Consider the following 18,332-nt stretch of genomic DNA (forward strand, 5'->3'; position numbering starts at 1 on the left):
TTATACAATCACAGAATTGTTGACTCTTACAATCAGGAAGGGCCACAAGGGTCTTCTAGTCCAACCCCCCTCCCATGCAGGAATACACAGCTCAAGCACTGCTGAAAAATGCCCATCCAACCTCTGGTTAATTACCTCCAAAGGAGGAGAGTCTACCACCTTCTGAGGCAGTCCATTCCACTGTGAAACAGCTCTTACAATAAAGATATTCTTCCCAATGTTTTGGTAGAATGCTTTCCTTCTAATCCAAATCCACTCGTCCATGTTTTAGTCTCTGGAGCAGGTTTTTTGGCCACTGCATCACACTGTTGACTCATGGTTCACTTGTAGACTCCAAGATCCTTTTCACATGTACTGCTTTTCGGCCAGGAGTCACCCATCCTATATTTGTGCATTTCGTTTTCCTTGCCTTGATATAGCACCTGACATTTAGTGAATCATATATCACAACATATGTTAAGAATAAAGAGATGTGTAGAAATGACAGCTCTTTTTCCCTTATGCTGTGGTTTGTGCTATCATCATCTAAAAATAAGCCAGCCAGAACCACCATTAGACAGTATGGGAGGGGGATCCCTGCCTGCAAATTAGAATACTATATAGCAGGGAGATGTTTGAGTCAAACCCTTTTCTGTCAGTATGCTAATTTTATATGGAGGGAGAGGATTCAAAAGAAGATATCCCCTTCCTGTAGCCTGAAGTAGTAAAGGTCTGCAGTACTACCACCATGGTCGTCACCTCTTTTGACTACATTGCACAGGCCAGCATGATATAGTTGGAAGAGACATGGGAAATATAATTCAGAACAGGATCTACTGATACCATGAGCCAGATTCATAGATCTGAGTCCTGTTGGCCACAGAAGTGTAGTGTTGATAGCATTAGTAAAGCCCTTATGTTTGCTTTATAGAACAATCAATTCTAGGCAATGTCACATATCATACAGTTATTAGTGGCCCACATTAAGTGGAAGCTCTTTGGCTCGAATTTCTCAAGTTCCCTTTTCCAGGCATTTATTTCTCAGCTGCAATTTCACAGAGCCCATTCCTTGGCCTTCGACTCTTTGTCCCTCTTCCTGGAAATTCTCACAGGATTGATGCCACTGTCTCTTCTTTCCACATCCTTTCATTACTGAGACTGCACCATGAAGTAAAAAGACCAGATACATAAATTGGATACATAAAAATGGGCTATTTATTGGACCTGAAACCTATTTAACAAGAACTCTTAACTTTAAGTCTTCAGAGACATCAACTGAGGGTGGGATCCTGATGTGGGTTCAGCTGAAGCCAGGGGTCGTTCTGAGACCACCTTTTCAGCCTTCCCATTGAGTGAAAACACCAGACTCTGAAGGCAATCTGACAACTCAGATTGTATCCTCAGCCATTCATAGGGAGGTAGACATAAGGCACACTCTCCCAAACTCCCTTGAGTTTGGGAGAGTGTAAAACCCCCATATCTATCCCAAAGGCTCCCAGGTCCCTTGACCTGTAAAGGCTGCCCAGCGCCAGACCTTTCACCACCGAATCTTCCTAACCCCCCTTAAAGCCACAGATAAGGGACAAGCATCTGCTTTGTCCTTTTCCCCCACCAGGTCAGCTAACACAGCCCTCAACCCCTGTTGAATATCTCCCAAGAATAAAATATTGCCATCTTCCGAAAGGTGGACCCCATCAGCTCTATAAAGTTTGGGCCAACAAAATACAATTGCGGGATAACTGATGATGTAATCAAAAGACCTTCACAATGTATTGCGCATCTCTCTATTGACCTTCTTCCTAGCAACATCCAATTTACATGGATTACTGTTGCCACACCAGACTAAGTGAGGCAAAATCTCAGACCAAACAATGGCCACCACAGGCCATTTTTCTTGAAAAACTTCTAAGCCATGTCTGGCTTGCCAAATAAGTGCCTTGCCTTTCCATAGGCCAAGGTTATTACCATCCAGATGTATAAGGATGACATCAGGCTTTGGATCATTGCGCTAAAACAATAAGGGAAGCAGACCACTCCAGCGCAGCCCTCACTTGCCCAATCACTTGATCATAGCAATGTCACTCAAGCAGAGGTGTGGCCTGAAATGCCTGGAACGAGCTTGACCAGCCACCCAGAGGGCAGGAGAAGTGGGCAATACAACTTAAATAGCCTTGGTATGCCCCCTTCACGTGCCCAGGCTTGGCCAATGAGGCCATGCCCTGATTAAATACCCTGGCCTCATGGGGTGCCTCAAAGACACACCCTCCCTTAAAGTGGCAAGCCGCTTTGTTTGGGTGTGGAAACTAGAATGATTCCCGAACTCTGGTTCAAATTTATGTGGCACAATCTGGATTATATTGTGCATGCCATGACATCCTTCCCCCCCCCCCCATGCAATGTTAGCTCAAGAGCATTCCATATTTATATTTCATTTTTCCTTCAAGAAACTCAAAACAATGTACCACAACTTCATCTTCACAACAATTCTATAAGGTTAGTTAGGCTGAGAGAGAGTGACTGCCCCCAGGCTCACTAAGTGAGCTTTATAGTAGAGTGGGATTTGAACCTGGGAACTAGTCTGACCCTCTAGCCAATACATAACCTTGTTTATCCACATAATCAACTGATACTTCAATAAATGGGACCACTGAGAACAATATTATTCTGACTCAAACACAATAAACGCAAATCACAAGCGAGAATCTAACATGTAGATTCCTGCCTCCCCAATTAAGAAAGCTATCAATGCATGGAGAAACCTCCCCACTCTAGAGGATGGGTTTGGGGGAAGAAGAGGGGCTTGGCATGAGGACTAGCACTAAACTTTTATGAGCCAGATTGTAACAGGTTTGCTTCCCCTATTCTACATAATAATCTACATAATACAGCTGTATTGTCCTCTAGTTTTATAACCAGGCAGCGTGCAGCTATCACCCACACCCATTGCAAATTCACATTTGAAGTAACCATTCTGCACATACATGGAATCTATTTAAAATCTATTTAAAGATTGTTTTAAAAAGTTGCCTTGGTGTGGGGCTAATGGGAATTTGCTGCTGAAAGTTATATACAAAATTCTCTTTGGCAAATCTTGATTTATGATATCCCACAATACTTTATCAGTGGTATCTAATGGATCTGAATACTTGACACTGTTTGGGGGCAAACATGTTTTTAAGAAAATAGGCCAAACAGGAAAGGTGGAGGGTTAGCATTATATGTCAAAGATGTTTACACCTGTGAAGAGATCCAACTCCTCCCAGATTTTCCAGCTCTTCCTCTCTTTCTGAAATGAACTAATAAGAACAGCTCCTTCTTTAGGGTTCCCCACCCACTGGCTCAAACCAATAATTCACAGGTGTTACACTAGCACTCATTTGAGTCCTCAGCTCATTTAAAGATGTGATGCTGAAGATGAGTCCTGAGAATACCATGGATGACCAAAAACAAACTAACAAATGGGTCCTTGAATAGATGAAGCCTGTACTCTCACTGGAAGCCAGGATGATCAAATTAAGGCTGTTTTACTTTGGCCACATTATGAAGAGGCATGAATCACTAGAAAAGACAATGACACTAGGAAAGGTGGAAGGCAGTAGAAAGAGAGGAAGACTGCATGCCAGATGGACAGACTCAATTAAGGTCATGGGCCTGAATTTACAGAACCTGAGCAGAACATTGGAGGACAGGGGATCTTGAAGATGTCTGATACAAAGGAATGCCATGAGTCAGGGTCAACTCAAGGACAGTTAAGAACAACAAACACTAGCACTAGGCTAGCTTTTAAGTATCATAGCAATGCCATAGGACAAATCCATGGGAAAGTGCTTTCACACATTACTGCTATAAAATGAATCTGTCCTAAATTCAATCCAAACTGAGTGTTAAATATTTGTCACTAGCTGGGTGTGCACATCTGGATGGAAGGATACGGTTTCATATTCCTGGGTGGATATGTGAATTAAGAAGAAAATGTATTGCCACAAGAAGCAAATCCAGAATGCAGATTAATATGTTTCATAACCTACATTGCTGCCATTCTTCTTGGGGCAATATGCGTGGAAGGAGAAAGTATTAGAAATCAATATTGTATCTATAGATGAAATTTTTGCACACAGAAGAAACTCAATCATGTGTTCCTTGTTCCCACACCATGGACACTACTCCACTTCTCAAATTAGATTGCACAAGACCCTAAAAATCCAGGATGATTGCCTAATTATTTGCATTTTACTAGTGCAATGAACAAATTTAGTCAGAAAAACACATAATTAGCATAATAATCCATAATATTTACTCTAATTTTAGAGCCTGTTGAAAGCAGTGCCATGGGTTGTATAATGATTTTATTGCAGAGAAAACATACTGTGTAAATAACTAATGCATAGTGGGATCGCACTCCAGAGAACAGCACCTCCTGAAAATGCAATCTTTCTGTTTGAAACTGACATAATAGTGTTTATTGAATGCAAGAAAAAAAATGGAGCATAATGGTCTCAACCCTTAGTAAAAACAAAAAGCAAAAAGCAAACGTTCCTGCATTTAGCTTTTTGTTTACATCTTGCTTATACCAGATATAAGATACACACACACATAAACACAGCTGTGGGGCAAAGCAGATGTTGCACTCAGTCTCCAGATCTTCTCTGGCCCCAGTCCCCTCTCTGGCTGAGAAAAATACTCAAGGAGAAAGCAGGAATCACCTAATAAGCACTGTATCTGGATCTTCCAGGTCACAGCAAGTGGCTTTTTCTAGAACTGGAGGTCTCACAACCCTGCACAGTCCTTATTATTCTGAAGTAGGAGCCAGAAAATGTGGAATCAAACCATGTTCCTCAGCAAAGGCATAGTTAATAGCAGATTCAGGTCAGCTAACCTTCAAAAAGTGTTACTGAGACAATAGTCCTTCCAAGGTCACCTTCCATCATGATCTATCCAAAGTCCTGACAGGCTTGCCTTGTCTTTTAGGACTCTATGACTACCACAGTAGTTCTCAATCTTTAATTCTCCAGATGTTTTGTATTTCAGCCCCCAGAAGTTCCAGCCATCATGACCAGTAATGGGGGATTCTGGGAGATGAAGACTAAAAAGATTTGGAGGACCAACAGCTGAGCACCACTGCTCTGCCTACCCCTCCAGTGAAAGCCACTGCTTTAAATCTTCCTCCCTTGGGAGCCATAGGCCTGTTACAGACTGCCAAAATAAAGCTGCTTGGGGTCTCTTTGGAGGTATGCTATTTAAATGATGCATGGGTCCTAAGAGTCCGGAGGTCGCACCAAAGCCACACTCCATTCCTAAGCACTGGAGTGCAGCTTTTGGTGCAGCTTCCGGATTCTTAGGATGCATGCATCATTTAAATAGAATACCTCCAAAGAGACCCGAAGCAGCTTTATTTTGGCAGTCTGTAACAGGCCATAGTCAAAAGGGCATGCAATGAAGCCCTGACACTTATATTCTTGCAAAGTGAGACGCACCCTTAGAAGGCTATGATTAAGCCTTTGCTCCTTAGGCATTTTCAAGCAGAGAATCTCAAGGGAGACCTGTGAGCCAGTAGAGTAAAGTGTAAATTTCCATCACTTTAAAAATATGGTGGGTTACAATTTTTTGGAGGGAAAAGATTGATTCATGGGCACTGTGCCATCATAGAAAATATTCAGGGGACACACTGAAAGAAACATTGAAACCAGATGAAAAATACAGCAGGTTGTGTAAATACTGGTCACAGGAATGGTAAATCACTATGAAAATGTCAAAAATCAGCACTCACTAGATATTGTTTATATGAGTATCTGTTTTGTTGCACAACTGCATCTATGATGTGCCAGAATTAGGTTTTGTTCCTAACAACTCATGATTTCAGATACAAAATAGGTCACATGTCTGAGGTGCACAGACCTCTCATCTCAGCAATCTCTATCATGAATGTAGCAATAGTTCAGCAGCAATTGTAGCAATAGTTAGCACACCATAATCTCATTAATAGTGGAAAAATTAGCTAATGTCTGTGGAATTTAGAAACTGACATTTAACTACATTACCATTTGTTTCCAAACAGACATGTATATGATTCATCAATTCAAGCAGCTGAATCATATGCATGTTTACTTGAAAATCTTTCTCATTATATTTTTCAGTGCATAGGACCACACAGTTCCTATGAACATTTAGAAGGGAGTAAGCCCCACTGACTTGTGTAGGAACTGCTTCTGAGTAAACTATCACAGCCATTTTGGTGATCTCAAGGCAAACAATAATGAACGGGTTTTTTTTAAGCTAATCAAGCTTAGGTCTGTATTTCAAAAGTTGGGCAACTCAGGCCTTCTACGTTTTTTTAGAGTACAGTTCTTATAATTGCTCATCACTAGCTATGTTGGTTACTTAGGGCTGGTGGGGACCGTAGATCTGGAGGAACATATTTACCCACTCACCTTGCATCTTTTCCAACAGACACATTTCATGCCAATGGCTACAGAACATATTCAGTCCACTCCGTTTCATTTACTTTTTAAAGAGTCTTTGTACTTTTGCAGACTGAATGGATTCTCCTAAGCATGCAGGTACATCTCTCTTTTTTCCCAGTAGTCCTGTTATAACTCCATTTCTGTTAGGACTCCCCAATTGAGTTTGCTATTAGAGAGTGGTTTTGGCCTGCAATCTGATTTGGAAGTGTAACAAACTATTCCTTGCACTGTTTCATGCACAAAAGGGTCTTGGTCCCTGCTACAACCCTTTCTCGCATCTCCAGTATAGGAATAGCAGGACTGGCCTTGCCACTAGGCAGCATGAGATGACTGATCCAAGCAGCAGACTGTGGGAGTCATGACAGGACAGCACACTGTTAGCTGATCATCCAGTGTAGTAGTGTTGTATTTTAATGCAAGGAAGCAGAAAGGATTGCTCATGGGACTACCTGCTTCACATGCCAAAATAACTTGGTCGGCTTTGTGTACTATACACCTTCATGTGGAAAAGGGGGGGGGGGGTATGTTCTACCTCAGGCAGCAAAATTTCTTGGACTAGTTATGTGGGAATATAACACCAACCCATGATAAGAATCACAGAGAGAACAAGTGGAGTGCTGTGAACAATCAAGTGTTATATAATATGGCCAATCTGCCTAAAAGACTAACACAGCATCCTTTAAGTGCCAACACAGTAGCATTGTGCATGGCACTGCACCAGCCCTGCAGGCAGTATTCCCCTTCCTCAGTCACTCCTTGGGGTAGACAAAGAGCATATTAAATAATTCAAATTAACCATGTTTTGTCTGTGCTGAGCATGAAGCCACAGAATATGCAATACCAACATTAACAGGCCACTCACAGGCAAAATCTTATAGACTTTCAAAATATTCGCCTTTATTCCACAAATGGTTGGAAGCCACAACCTCCCTGTCCACCTAAAAAATCATTTTGTCTTTAGCTTCTGCGAATAAACTTACTGAGAAAATCCTGCAACATCTGAACACATTTAGGGTAAAGAATTTAATTTGTCCTTTGCTACAAAACAGGGAAAACAAGAAAAAGAGAGGGGGAGAAAGGGAGAGGAGAGAGAAAGAGGGTTGCTCAGCATATTGAAAAATGGCATGCGGGCAAAAATTATATTCTATGCATCTGGGAATAATTTGAAGCTTGAGTCTTACAACAAGATGTTGCCCAGTCAAAATGGTTTTCTTGTCTGCTTCTGCCAGATAAAATTTGGCAACCTTTTGTAGAAGGGGATGGGGAATGGAAGCCAACTGTTAACAACTGACCATAAGGAGTGAGCTAGCTAGCTAGCTAGTCAGCAAGCAAGACATAGATATAGTGGTTGAATTTAGGGAAGAGATACAGATGGCTTCCAAAGCTTTAAGAGAGGTGCATATACAAGTGGTTTTTAAAGAGAAAGAGGAATTACAGAAAATAATCTGCTTCATATCCACAGTAAATTCACCAAACACACACACACAGACCACACCTCCCCACCCCCAATCTTGTTCAGTACTCAAGGTTCACATTCACTGTAAAACTGATCTGTTCCTTTCCAGGGACCAACTGATCACAGTAATTAAGTGTATGACAAAGAACAATCCATGTATATGTGAGTGAATGTATATGTGTGTGTTTGCCTATTTGTTTTGATACCTTTTGCCACCATTTCTGTTTCAAGAACACTATCAGGGGAAGATTAATCTGAATGCAGGACAAAAGAAACAAAAGAAATCCTGTCACTTATGAGGACCCTTCAATCTTCTGTCTACAATACACGGAAACAGAAAAGAGAAGGGAACAGAAGAACAGCGGGCAAATGCATTTACACACAACCTTTGGGGGAGCTGGGGAATACACATATGGAGTAAAAACAAATAGCTTAAACAAGCATAAGAAAAGTGTGGCCCTTTAGATGTTGTTGGGCTTCATCTCCCAGCATCCCTTACCATTATTGAGACTGAGTAGAGCTGATAGGATTTTCAGTTCAACGACATCTGGAGCACCACCTAGTCCTCATCCTGGCTTGGAAGAGCAGTACAGAAATAACTGCTAGGTATATGTACCTCCACACTCATTTCTTCTTGCCCTCAGATGAGGCTCAACCTTGGCAATGCCAGTTTTAAGGCTGATATTGCAGGTGCTGTCCCTCCCAGAGATGCTTAAGAACCACCGTTCAGTGGAGCATTGGGGTAGTAAATCTGCTGCCCTCTGGGTGTTTTGGACTACAGCCTCATTAAGTCCCAGACAGGATAGCCACTGATCAAAGATTGTGGAAGTAGTAGCCCAAAACATCTGGAAATCACCAGGTTGCCTATCCTGGAGTAGACAATACTGAGACCAATGAACTTACTGTCTGATACGGTATATAAGGAGAACACGGGAATGTTGCTTTTGGGGATTACAATTTCCAGAGTTGTAGTCCAATTGGCCATACTGGCTGGGGACTTCTGGGAGTTTTAGTGCAAAAAGTAACTTTTCCAAATGTTGAGTATATGGCAGCTTCTTCTGTTACCTCTTATCGTTGTTTTGTTAACCTCAAGCTTAGAGCAATAGATGTGTGCCTTGTATCTGCTCAAGACTTGACTATACCTTACATTTTATGCATGCTTACTCAGTCAAGACATTAGCTGTTGTGTTTAGCTCCTGGGCAGCCACAAGCCTCTAAATTAGAGAAAACTCTCTGGAGTTAAGCATGAATCTACTGGGGATAACTGTGAGCCACCTCCAGAATAACTAATGGAAGCCTTCTCGTATAGCGTTTAATTATGCAGAAGAACCCATTCCCAGAATCTGAGCATGCAGACAGCCTGACCCACAGACAAGCTAGGTCTAATGCAGGTGAAAGAATGCATCTCATCAGAATGTCCTATTCACCTATTAAGGTAATTTTGGAAGGGTTTTATTGGATCCAATCCTTTCCCATAAATTAACATAAAAAGGGGTGAGGCACAGGACTTTCAGAAAAATGGGGTCCAATTCCCTTAAATATTCACCTTGGAGAACCCCCCTTCAGTGCTTGCTCTTGTTTGCCACTGGAAACCAACTCTTTCAGACAGCAAACGTAAGCCTGCTTCCTTGCTTAACATGCCTTTGCTATCCTGGAGAACAAGAATTTTTAGCTGGTTGTCTGCTTCTGTACTATAATGCCATTCTACTATTTCTTGTTCTCTCCCTTCTTCTTCATCGTCCAGTAAGAAGAGCCAATTTCAAGAAGAGCGGGTAATCTTTTAAATCAAGATTTAAGGCATTTTCACTTCCCTAAATTGGGCGAGTGTAACACCTGAATCTCAAGACTTGATCTGATAGTTTGTTAAGGGCTTAGAATAGGGAAAGCCAAGAACTATACTAGTGTAATGTCAGAGAACACATTGTTGTACTACAAATGGAGAGGACTTGATAATCTGTCACCCTCAGTAGGCTTATTAGGATGCAAGCCTGATTAAAATCAATGAAATTTGTTTCCAAGCATTCCGAGACTGAGATGCAAACCTTCTGAGAAAGTAATCTAGTTTGTTGACTATAGGCCCATAGCACCAGGGGGATCTCATGCAGAAGCCCACTTGGGAATGACATACCAGCATTACTCTGCAGAATTCCCTAGTAGATTTTGTCCAGCAGTAATGAAATGCCTTTGTATTGGGCTGTCACAGAATCCGCACAACCCTTATCTTTTGCTATATCCTTTCCTCACCAGGATATGCAGGTTTTTCTGGTCTTTTGCTGAAGATATGAGAAGCACAAAGTCAGTGGCATGGTAGCTGGCTTCAATCCAGATTTTACAAGATCCAGAGAACAGCATTCTCCCTGCCCTGCACTTCAACCAGCCTTGAAAACAGACAGATTCCCAAATGATACCATAATAAAGAAAGAGGCCTTTGAGTGGTCCTTGAGCTGAGAGTGCATACATATAAATGTACTGGAATGAGCGGTCTCGGCTTTTACTACAAAAGCCGAGACTGCTCATTCCAGTACATTTTTTGTTATAAAAAGTAATGTATTTGTAAGTCTGCACAATTGTGTACTTAGCCCTCTGGAAGGAGGGCTGTAAATCACTTCAAAACCTTTTCCATCTTCTGTTCATGACAATCATGCATTCTAAATGCTCTCATCTTTACTACTGAGTAAGTGGCCATTTTCTATCCTGATTATCATTCCATTCGAGCAATTGGGGTTTAGGGTCAGATGTGAGAGACATCTTCAGTAAAAACAATGACATCATTTAGGGTTTGAAATACAGTGGTGAAATGACTAGAATTTCAAAGATAGGCAATGGCAGAGCTATTCTGCTCATACGTGGGCTAGCTGTTACATTGCTTTCAAGAAACTAGATTTCTTCCTTGCCAACCATCCCAGCCCACCAGCCTTGCCCAAAATTACTATACAAAAGAGTAACTGCAATCCTAAATTTGCCCAGAAGAATCTAGGACTGCAGAAAGTCCAAAAGAACTACAAGAGCTTTCAATATATTATTTTCAAGTCGAGAAAGATGAAGGTTTCAGTGACAAAACATGTCCTGGAAGTGTGGCACATCATTTTACTCTCCTTGCTTTGGTTAAGCTACAGAATAAAAACATGGGCTCTTTCAATCCTGCTGTGTAAAGAGGGCTACATTGTCCCCCTCTAACAGTTAGTGCCATAACACAAGAATTTAAGTGGTATTTCCCCTGTCCCTATATGCAATAAATAAATAAAAGTCTATAACAGGAAAGAGATAGACAGGCTCCTCGTGCACTGAGACTGAGTCTATATTCTGCCTGATGACGTATGTGAGAAATTAGGATGAGAGGAACAGAACATCTTGCCAACACAGTACTATGATTGTAACACTGGCTTCCATGCATAAATGCACTTCATTTTTGGTTTTGGTTGTTTAAGATTTATCTTCCATAATGTGCACAATATTTACACCCATTTAGCTTCACTGAATTATTTTTCACTACTTTAAATATGCAGAGGCCGGCTATGGAAGAGCCCCTGCAGTTCCTCGGAGAAAAAATAAGGGTCCATTTATCTACTACCTGGGAAAGGATTTATGACTGAGTGCAGGAGGTATAACATTAACCTTGTGAACAAGCTGCTAGGAGCAAATATCTAATTATTGCCTCGGAAAGTATATATTTACATTCTGTTTTAAAATAAAACTTGCCAGGCAAGTCTCAGTCAAAAGGAAATGGGCCAGCTCTCAGTAAATGGCCTATGGTTTCACTGTTCTTTGGCTCCCAGTTAATATCCTAAAACCCATAGTTTAGTATCCATTCTATATTCAAATGAAAAGCAAAAAAATAATCCTTATGGTTAGTGGAGGTGGGGTGGAAGGAAGTAACCAAGATAACATTTCCCCCCTAGTTTCAAAGGAGCCTCTGGGCTTCACGTCTCACCAGTAGCATTAAAATCACAAATAAAACCTGACACTTTAAAAAATACAAGCATGCTTCTACATTGTTCAAATGCTCACAACTGGATTTTTGTTCTTATGCTGTAGTATTTCCACCTTCCAACAACAACAACCCATATAAATGCAGAGGATATCACAATCTCACCTGCTAAAGACACCTCAGACAGGTAAGAGTACTCTAGCAAGATGCATTTGCAAAGTAAACTGCTGATGAATTTATGCATAACCTAGAAAAACATAATTCTTCATAATACCACTTTAGACCATCCATTGCAGCACAGCGGACCACACGCCAACCATATGCACACAACCATATATGCACACAACATGCTTTCTGTGTCGGAAAAGAAAGCCTCTTTATAACAATTCTTCACCATTTCAGAAACTTGGAACCACCTCAATATATTGCCCAAGGGCAAGAGAAACTGGCATTACCATCATACTGTAAGAAGATTTTGCAATAGTAGCAAGCATCTCTAATATTTTTACACCACATCTTTAAAGGAGAGGGAAATCCTGATTGCGTAATAAGAATTATTACTCTTTTTAAAAGAAAGAAAGAAAGAAAGAAAGAAAGAAAGAAAGAAAGAAAAGCTGCACAGCTCAAAAGATTGTCCAAAGATTGCCATTAGCCTCTGCGCTCTCTCGTTCTCTCTCTCTCACACACACACATTCTCTCTCTTGCTGGAGTTCATCCCCAGTACCAATTACAGTGGCAGAAAACAAACAAGGAAGAAGGAAGAGGACAGAAAGGAGGAGGACATGACTTCAAAACTGTAAACTTGGGGTAAAATATCATCAAGGAGTTGGCAAGACCTAAAGGCTGGGAGGAAAGCTCCTTAGGCTGCTTGGGATGTATCTACACTGTAGAAATAATACAGTTTGATGTCATTTTAACTGCTTTAGCTCCAACCTATGGAATCCTGGAATTTGTAGCTTTTGCCTTCTTTGCCCAAGAAGGCTAGTGCCTTGCCAAACTGCAAATCCCAGGATTCCATTGGATGGAACCATGGCAGTTAGAGCAGCATGAAACTGTATTATTTCTACAGTGTAGATGTTTTCATTGTTGTTGTGTGTCTTTAAGTCATTTCTGACATATGGCAGTCCTAAAGTAGATCTACCATGGGGTTTTCCTTGGCAAGATTTGTTCAGAGGAGATTTGCCATTGACTTCCCCTAGGACTGAGAGAGTGTGACTTGCCCAAGGTCACCCAGTGGGTTTCATGGCTGAGCTGGGAATTGAACCCTAGACTCCAGACACATAGTCCAACACTCAAACCACTGCTCCATGCTTACTCGCACACTGTAGATGTAGAGCTAGGGAAACTGAGCAACTGGCATGGATTGCCACAGGATTATAGCCCCGGGCGAACCTGGGAAGGAGAGCAGAAGGATCATCCAGGGGTTTTAAGTCTATCCTTCCCACTTTTCTTTCTTTGGCTGCATCCACACTGCTGAAATAATCCAATATCACCCCACTTTACCTGCCATAGCTCAATGCTATGGAATCCTGGGAGTTTCAGTTTGTCATGGCTCCACAGCACTCTGACAGAGAACCCATGTCTCACAACACTACAATACTCAGAATTCCACAGCATTGAACCACAGCAGTTAAAGCAGTGTCAAACTGGATTATTTCGGCAGTGTGGATGCAGCCAAAGAAAGAAAGGAGGGAAGGGTAGACATAAAACCCTTGGACGATCCCTCTTCCCTCTTTCCCAGTTTTATCTGGGGCTATAATCCTATGGAGTGCAGGTGGGTAGGAAACTCATGTACCTCCAAGCCAACTGCCCAGTTTCCCTGACTCTACATCTCCCTACGTCTACAACTACACTGTTTGAGCCAACTTGGCACAGTGGTTTGAGCGTTGCACTACGACTCTGGAGACCAGAGTTCAATTCCCAGCTCAGCCACAAAAACCCACTGGGTGACTTTGGGCAAGTCACACACTCTCAGCCTCAGGGAAAGGCAAGGGCAAAACTCCTTCAAAGAAATCTTGATAAGAAGTCCCCATGATAGGTCTGCCTTGCGGTCACTGTAAGTAAAGATACAAAATAATGACACACTCTGGATTCTGTACCCTTTCAAGATGTCACTCACTTCGGTCCAAGATGTGTTGTGTTAGTACAGGGCAAATAATAATAATAATGGCCCCTTCCATGCTGGCCTTAGACCAACACACCAGCCTTGGACCACCTAAACTGTCCCAAAGAAACTACCCATGCCCACTGCCCAGTTTCCCTAGCTCTACATCTCTGCAGTGTGGATGCTGCCTTCCTTCCTTAGAATCATAGAATTATAGTTAGAAGAGACCAACCCCCAACCCCCCTGCCATGCAGGAACTCTCAATCAAAGCATCCCTGACAGATGTCCATCCAGCTTCTGTTTTAAAGACCCCCAAGGAAGGAGATTCCACCACACCTTTTTGGTCGCCCTCCTTTGGACATGCTCAAATTTGTCAACATCCTTTTTGAATTGTGGTGCCCAGAACTCGACACGGTATTCCAGGTGGGGCCTGACCAAAACAGCATATAGTGGCACTATTACGTCCCTTGATCTAGACACTATACTTCTATTAATGCAGCCTAGAATTGCATTGGCCTTTTTAGCTGCCTCATCACACTGTTGACTCATGTTCAATTTGTGACCTACTAGGACTCCTAGATCCCTTTCACACGTATAAGTCTCCTTCAGTCAGGTGTCCCCCATCCTATATTTATGCATTTCTTTTTTTTCCCCTTAAGTGCAGTACTTTACATTTCTCGATGTTTAAATTTGTTTTGTTAGCTTTAGCCCAGCTTTTCTCATCTATTACAGTCATTCTGAATCTGGGTGTTAGCTACTCCTCCTAATTTGGTGTCATCTACAAATTCATACAGACCTGGTTTTATCAGGGGATTCGGGGGGGGGGGGGGGTTAATTATATTTTAACACTGTATATTTAAAGTTTGTATGTTTTTAAAACATTTTAAAGTTTTAATAGGATTGTTTTAATAGTTTTAATTGTTTTTAAAGTGTTGTTTTGGGGGGGGGGTGTTGTAAGCTGCCTTGGGTCCCAACTTGGGAGAAAGGTGGGATAAAAATAAAGAAATAAAGTAAAGTGTCTAGATCAAGGGAAGTAATAGTGCCATCTATTCTGTTTTGGTCAGGCCCCACCTGGAGTATTGTGTGCAGTTCTGGGCGCCACAATTCAAAAAGGACATTGAGAAACTGGAGTGTGTCCAAAGGAGGGTGACTAAAATGGTGAAGGGTCTGGAAGCCATGCCCTATGAGGAATGACTTAGTGAGCTGGGGATGTTTAGCCTGGAGAAGAGAAGGTTAAGAGGTGATATGATAGCCCTGTTTAAATATTTGAAAGGATGTCATATTGAGGAGGGAGCAAGCTTGTTTTCTGTTGCTCCAGAGAACAGGACCCGGAACAATGGATGCAAGCTACAGGAAAAGAGATTCCAGCTCAACATTAGGAAGAACTTCCTGACAGTAAGGGCTGTTCGACAGTGGAACACACTCCCTTGGAGTGTAGTGGAGTCTCCATCTTTGGAGGTCTTTAAACAGAGGCTGGATGGCCATATCTCAGGGATGCTTTGACTGAGAGTTCCTGCATGGCAGAATGGGGTTGGACTGGATGGCCCTTGTGGCCTCTTCCAACTCTAGGATTCGATGATCTGTTGGAGGTGCTTTTGATTGTGATTTCCTGCATGGTGAAGTGGGGTCAAACTAAATGGTCCTTGTGGCCTCTTCCAACTCTATGAGTCTATGTTTCTGTATGAAATTTGACAGCCACGCTTCCTATTCTTTCATTGAAGTTGTTGATAGAGAAATACATATGCCTTCTTCCCTGGCCCTGGGAGGCATTTCTCCCCACAAAGCCTCCTATATCCCCCCCAGACACACACATACACACCCCACAACACCACACATAGGTACATTCCCCAGCCCCGCTTTTCTCCCCTGACTTACTCTGGTCTCCTGGCCAAGACGCCTTTGCCCAGGGGGCTTTTGTGCTGGAGGAGGGCCGGGCAGCAGCTCTTCTCCTGGCTGGGAATGGGAGGGTGGTGGTGGTGATGGTGGTGATGGAGGTGCTGCTGCTGTGGAGAGGGCTGCTGTGGGGCTGGCGTCCTGGTGCTGCCACTGGAGCTGGCCTGAGCCTGCTTGCTGGTGCAGCTGCTGGTGCTGCTTGAAGACTGTGCTGGTGGAGCCTGTGGAGGGAGCTGTTGGGGGTGCTGAAGCTCCTCAGGCGGCTGCTGCTGCTGCTGTTGAGGAAGAGGACCAGGGCAAGGCTGCGTTGGAGGAGGAGGAGGAGGAGACGGAGGAGACGGAGGAGGAGGAAGGGGAGCAGGCAGCCTCGGGGGCGGAGGGGGAGGGGGGTTCTGGGGGTCGAGGTGCTGCCTGAGGCTCCTGTTCTCGGTGCTGAGCTCGTCGAGCCGCCTCTCGAGCTCGTCGATGCGCTGCCGCTGGGTGTGGATGAGGCTCTGCTGGTTCTGGACGATGGCGGTGAGCTCCTTCAGGTAGAGCACGGCGCGGACCGGGTTCTCCAGCAGGCTCTCCATTCCCCTGCTGCCCTCCCCTCCCCTCCCGCAGCAGAACCACCGACAGACCGGACCCCAGCGCTGACTGAGGGAGACTGAGGGAGCGGAGGGAGGGAGGGAGCTCGCGACCCACCAGCGGCGCAGCCAATGGCCAGCCTCGGCGCCAGACAGAGTGCGCGCGCAGCACTGCCTCCTGGCCTGCCTGCCTCTGCGCGAGGACACCCAGCAGCACGCAAAGGCTACACACGCAGAAGAGGCGGCAGGGAGGGAGCAGGTGGTTGGCTGGTTCCTCCCGCGTCATGGCCCGGATGGGCGGGGCCACGGGGAAGCCACGCCCCTTTCTCCTTCGCCGGCTCTCGCTCTCTCTGCGCGTCAGGAGGGCATTCGGGTCTTTTCCCCCCACCTTTACGCCGCCTTTCTTCCTTTCTCCTCAGGAAGGGGGCGCCCGAGGCGGTTTACAAGATTTGAAAATTACAGATTTACAAAAGAAAAACCCAAAAATAATTGTAAAATTACAATTAAAATTACAAAGATTACAAAGATTACAAAAATTACAAGATGAATTTAATTCGAGTCGATTAACTTAATTGTAGAATCATAGAATTATAGAGTTGGAAGAGACCACTAGGGCCATCCAGTCAAACCCCATTCTGCCATGCAGCAAATCCAAATCAAAGCATCCCCATTGACAGATGGCCATCCAGGCTCCGTTTGAAGACCTGCAAGGAGGGAGACTCCACTACACTCCGAGGAAAGAGTGTGTTCCACTGTCGAACAGCCCTTACTCTCAGGAAGTTCCTCCTAATGTTGAGCTGGAATCTCTTTTCCTGCAGCTTGCATCCATTGTTCCGGGTTCTGTTCTCTGGAGCAGCAGAAAACAAGCTTGTAAAATTACAAGATTAATTTAATTCAACTCCATTAACTTAATTGTAAAATTACAATTAAAATTACAAGAATTTAAAAAAATACAATTAAAATTACAAGATTAAAAAATTACAATATTAAAAATTATTATTAGTATTTATTAATTTTTAAATTTATTTTTAAAATTTATTTTTAGGCAGCCTTTCTCCCCCCCAAAAAAAACAAGAGATCCAAGGTGGGTCACAATATAAAAGCAAAGAAAAAATAATAATTAAAATAACTTAATTAAAACATGTCAAAATTTAAGGCATACAAAAGTTAAAAACATAATCTAAAAATCTAAGGCCTGTTACAGACTGCCAAAATAATGCTGCTTTGGGTCTTTTTGGGGATATGCTATTTAAATGATGCATGGGTCCTAAGAGTCCGGAGGTTGTGCCAAAGCCATACTCCATTCCTAAGCACTGGAGTGCAGCTTTGGTGCAGCTTCCAGATTCTTAGGATGCATGCGTCGTTTAAACAGCATACCTCCAAAGAGACCCAAAGCAGCTTTATTTTGGCAGTCTGTAACAGGCCTAAGACAACCCTACCCACCGTTCGCCCCCAAAATAAAACCAGGCTTGTGTTGTTTTAAAAAGCCTGTCTGCATAGGAAGGCTTTTAACCTGCTGGGAAGAAGGCAGGATATTGATTATTATTATTATTAATAATAATAATATCCTGGCTTCTTCCCAGTACAAGGGAACTCATGGTATCAAACTCCCCCCCCCCCATTTTCCTTTTCCTCCCATACCATGACACACAGAATCCTTAGTAATGTTTTTTTCACTAATGTTACTCACAAATCATATTTCCTGTATATCACTGAATGTTACAGTAATAGTTGTGACATAAAACAACTAGCACAATTAAAGCTATACCTTTAAATTACAATATCATTGCAATGTACATACCACCCGCTAGACTGTGGAATGACCTGCAGAAAGAGTACAATGTCTGACTTCAAAACAGCATTAAAGACCAATCTCCTCCGGTTGGCTTACCCAAGCGATTTTTAAATGATGAATTTTAAAGGACGCATTTTAAATGTGGATTGT

General features: G+C 42.9%; 1 protein-coding gene across 7 annotated transcripts in view; it reads right to left on the minus strand.

Annotated features, from left to right (window-relative positions):
- Positions 1-16,541, minus strand: part of LOC149311737 (IQ motif and SEC7 domain-containing protein 3-like) — a 210,143-nt gene extending 193,602 nt beyond the window's left edge. For 4 of the 7 annotated variants that reach the window (XM_089527811.1, XM_089527809.1, XM_089527807.1 and 1 more), the window contains exon 1: positions 15,804-16,541. In XM_089527811.1, coding sequence (XP_089383937.1) covers positions 15,804-16,393 — 590 coding nt within the window. In that variant the 5' untranslated portion in view covers positions 16,394-16,541. The remainder of the gene's footprint in view (positions 1-15,803) is intronic. The other 3 variants (XM_089527805.1, XM_089527812.1, XM_089527806.1) reach the window with 2 other exon arrangements.
- Between the last annotated feature and the right edge of the window lie 1,791 nt (positions 16,542-18,332).

Source organism: Sceloporus occidentalis, unplaced genomic scaffold (assembly GCF_023333645.1).
Source record: "Sceloporus occidentalis isolate IW3139 unplaced genomic scaffold, rSceOcc1.0.p SCAF_5, whole genome shotgun sequence".
NCBI lineage: Eukaryota > Metazoa > Chordata > Lepidosauria > Squamata > Phrynosomatidae > Sceloporus > Sceloporus occidentalis.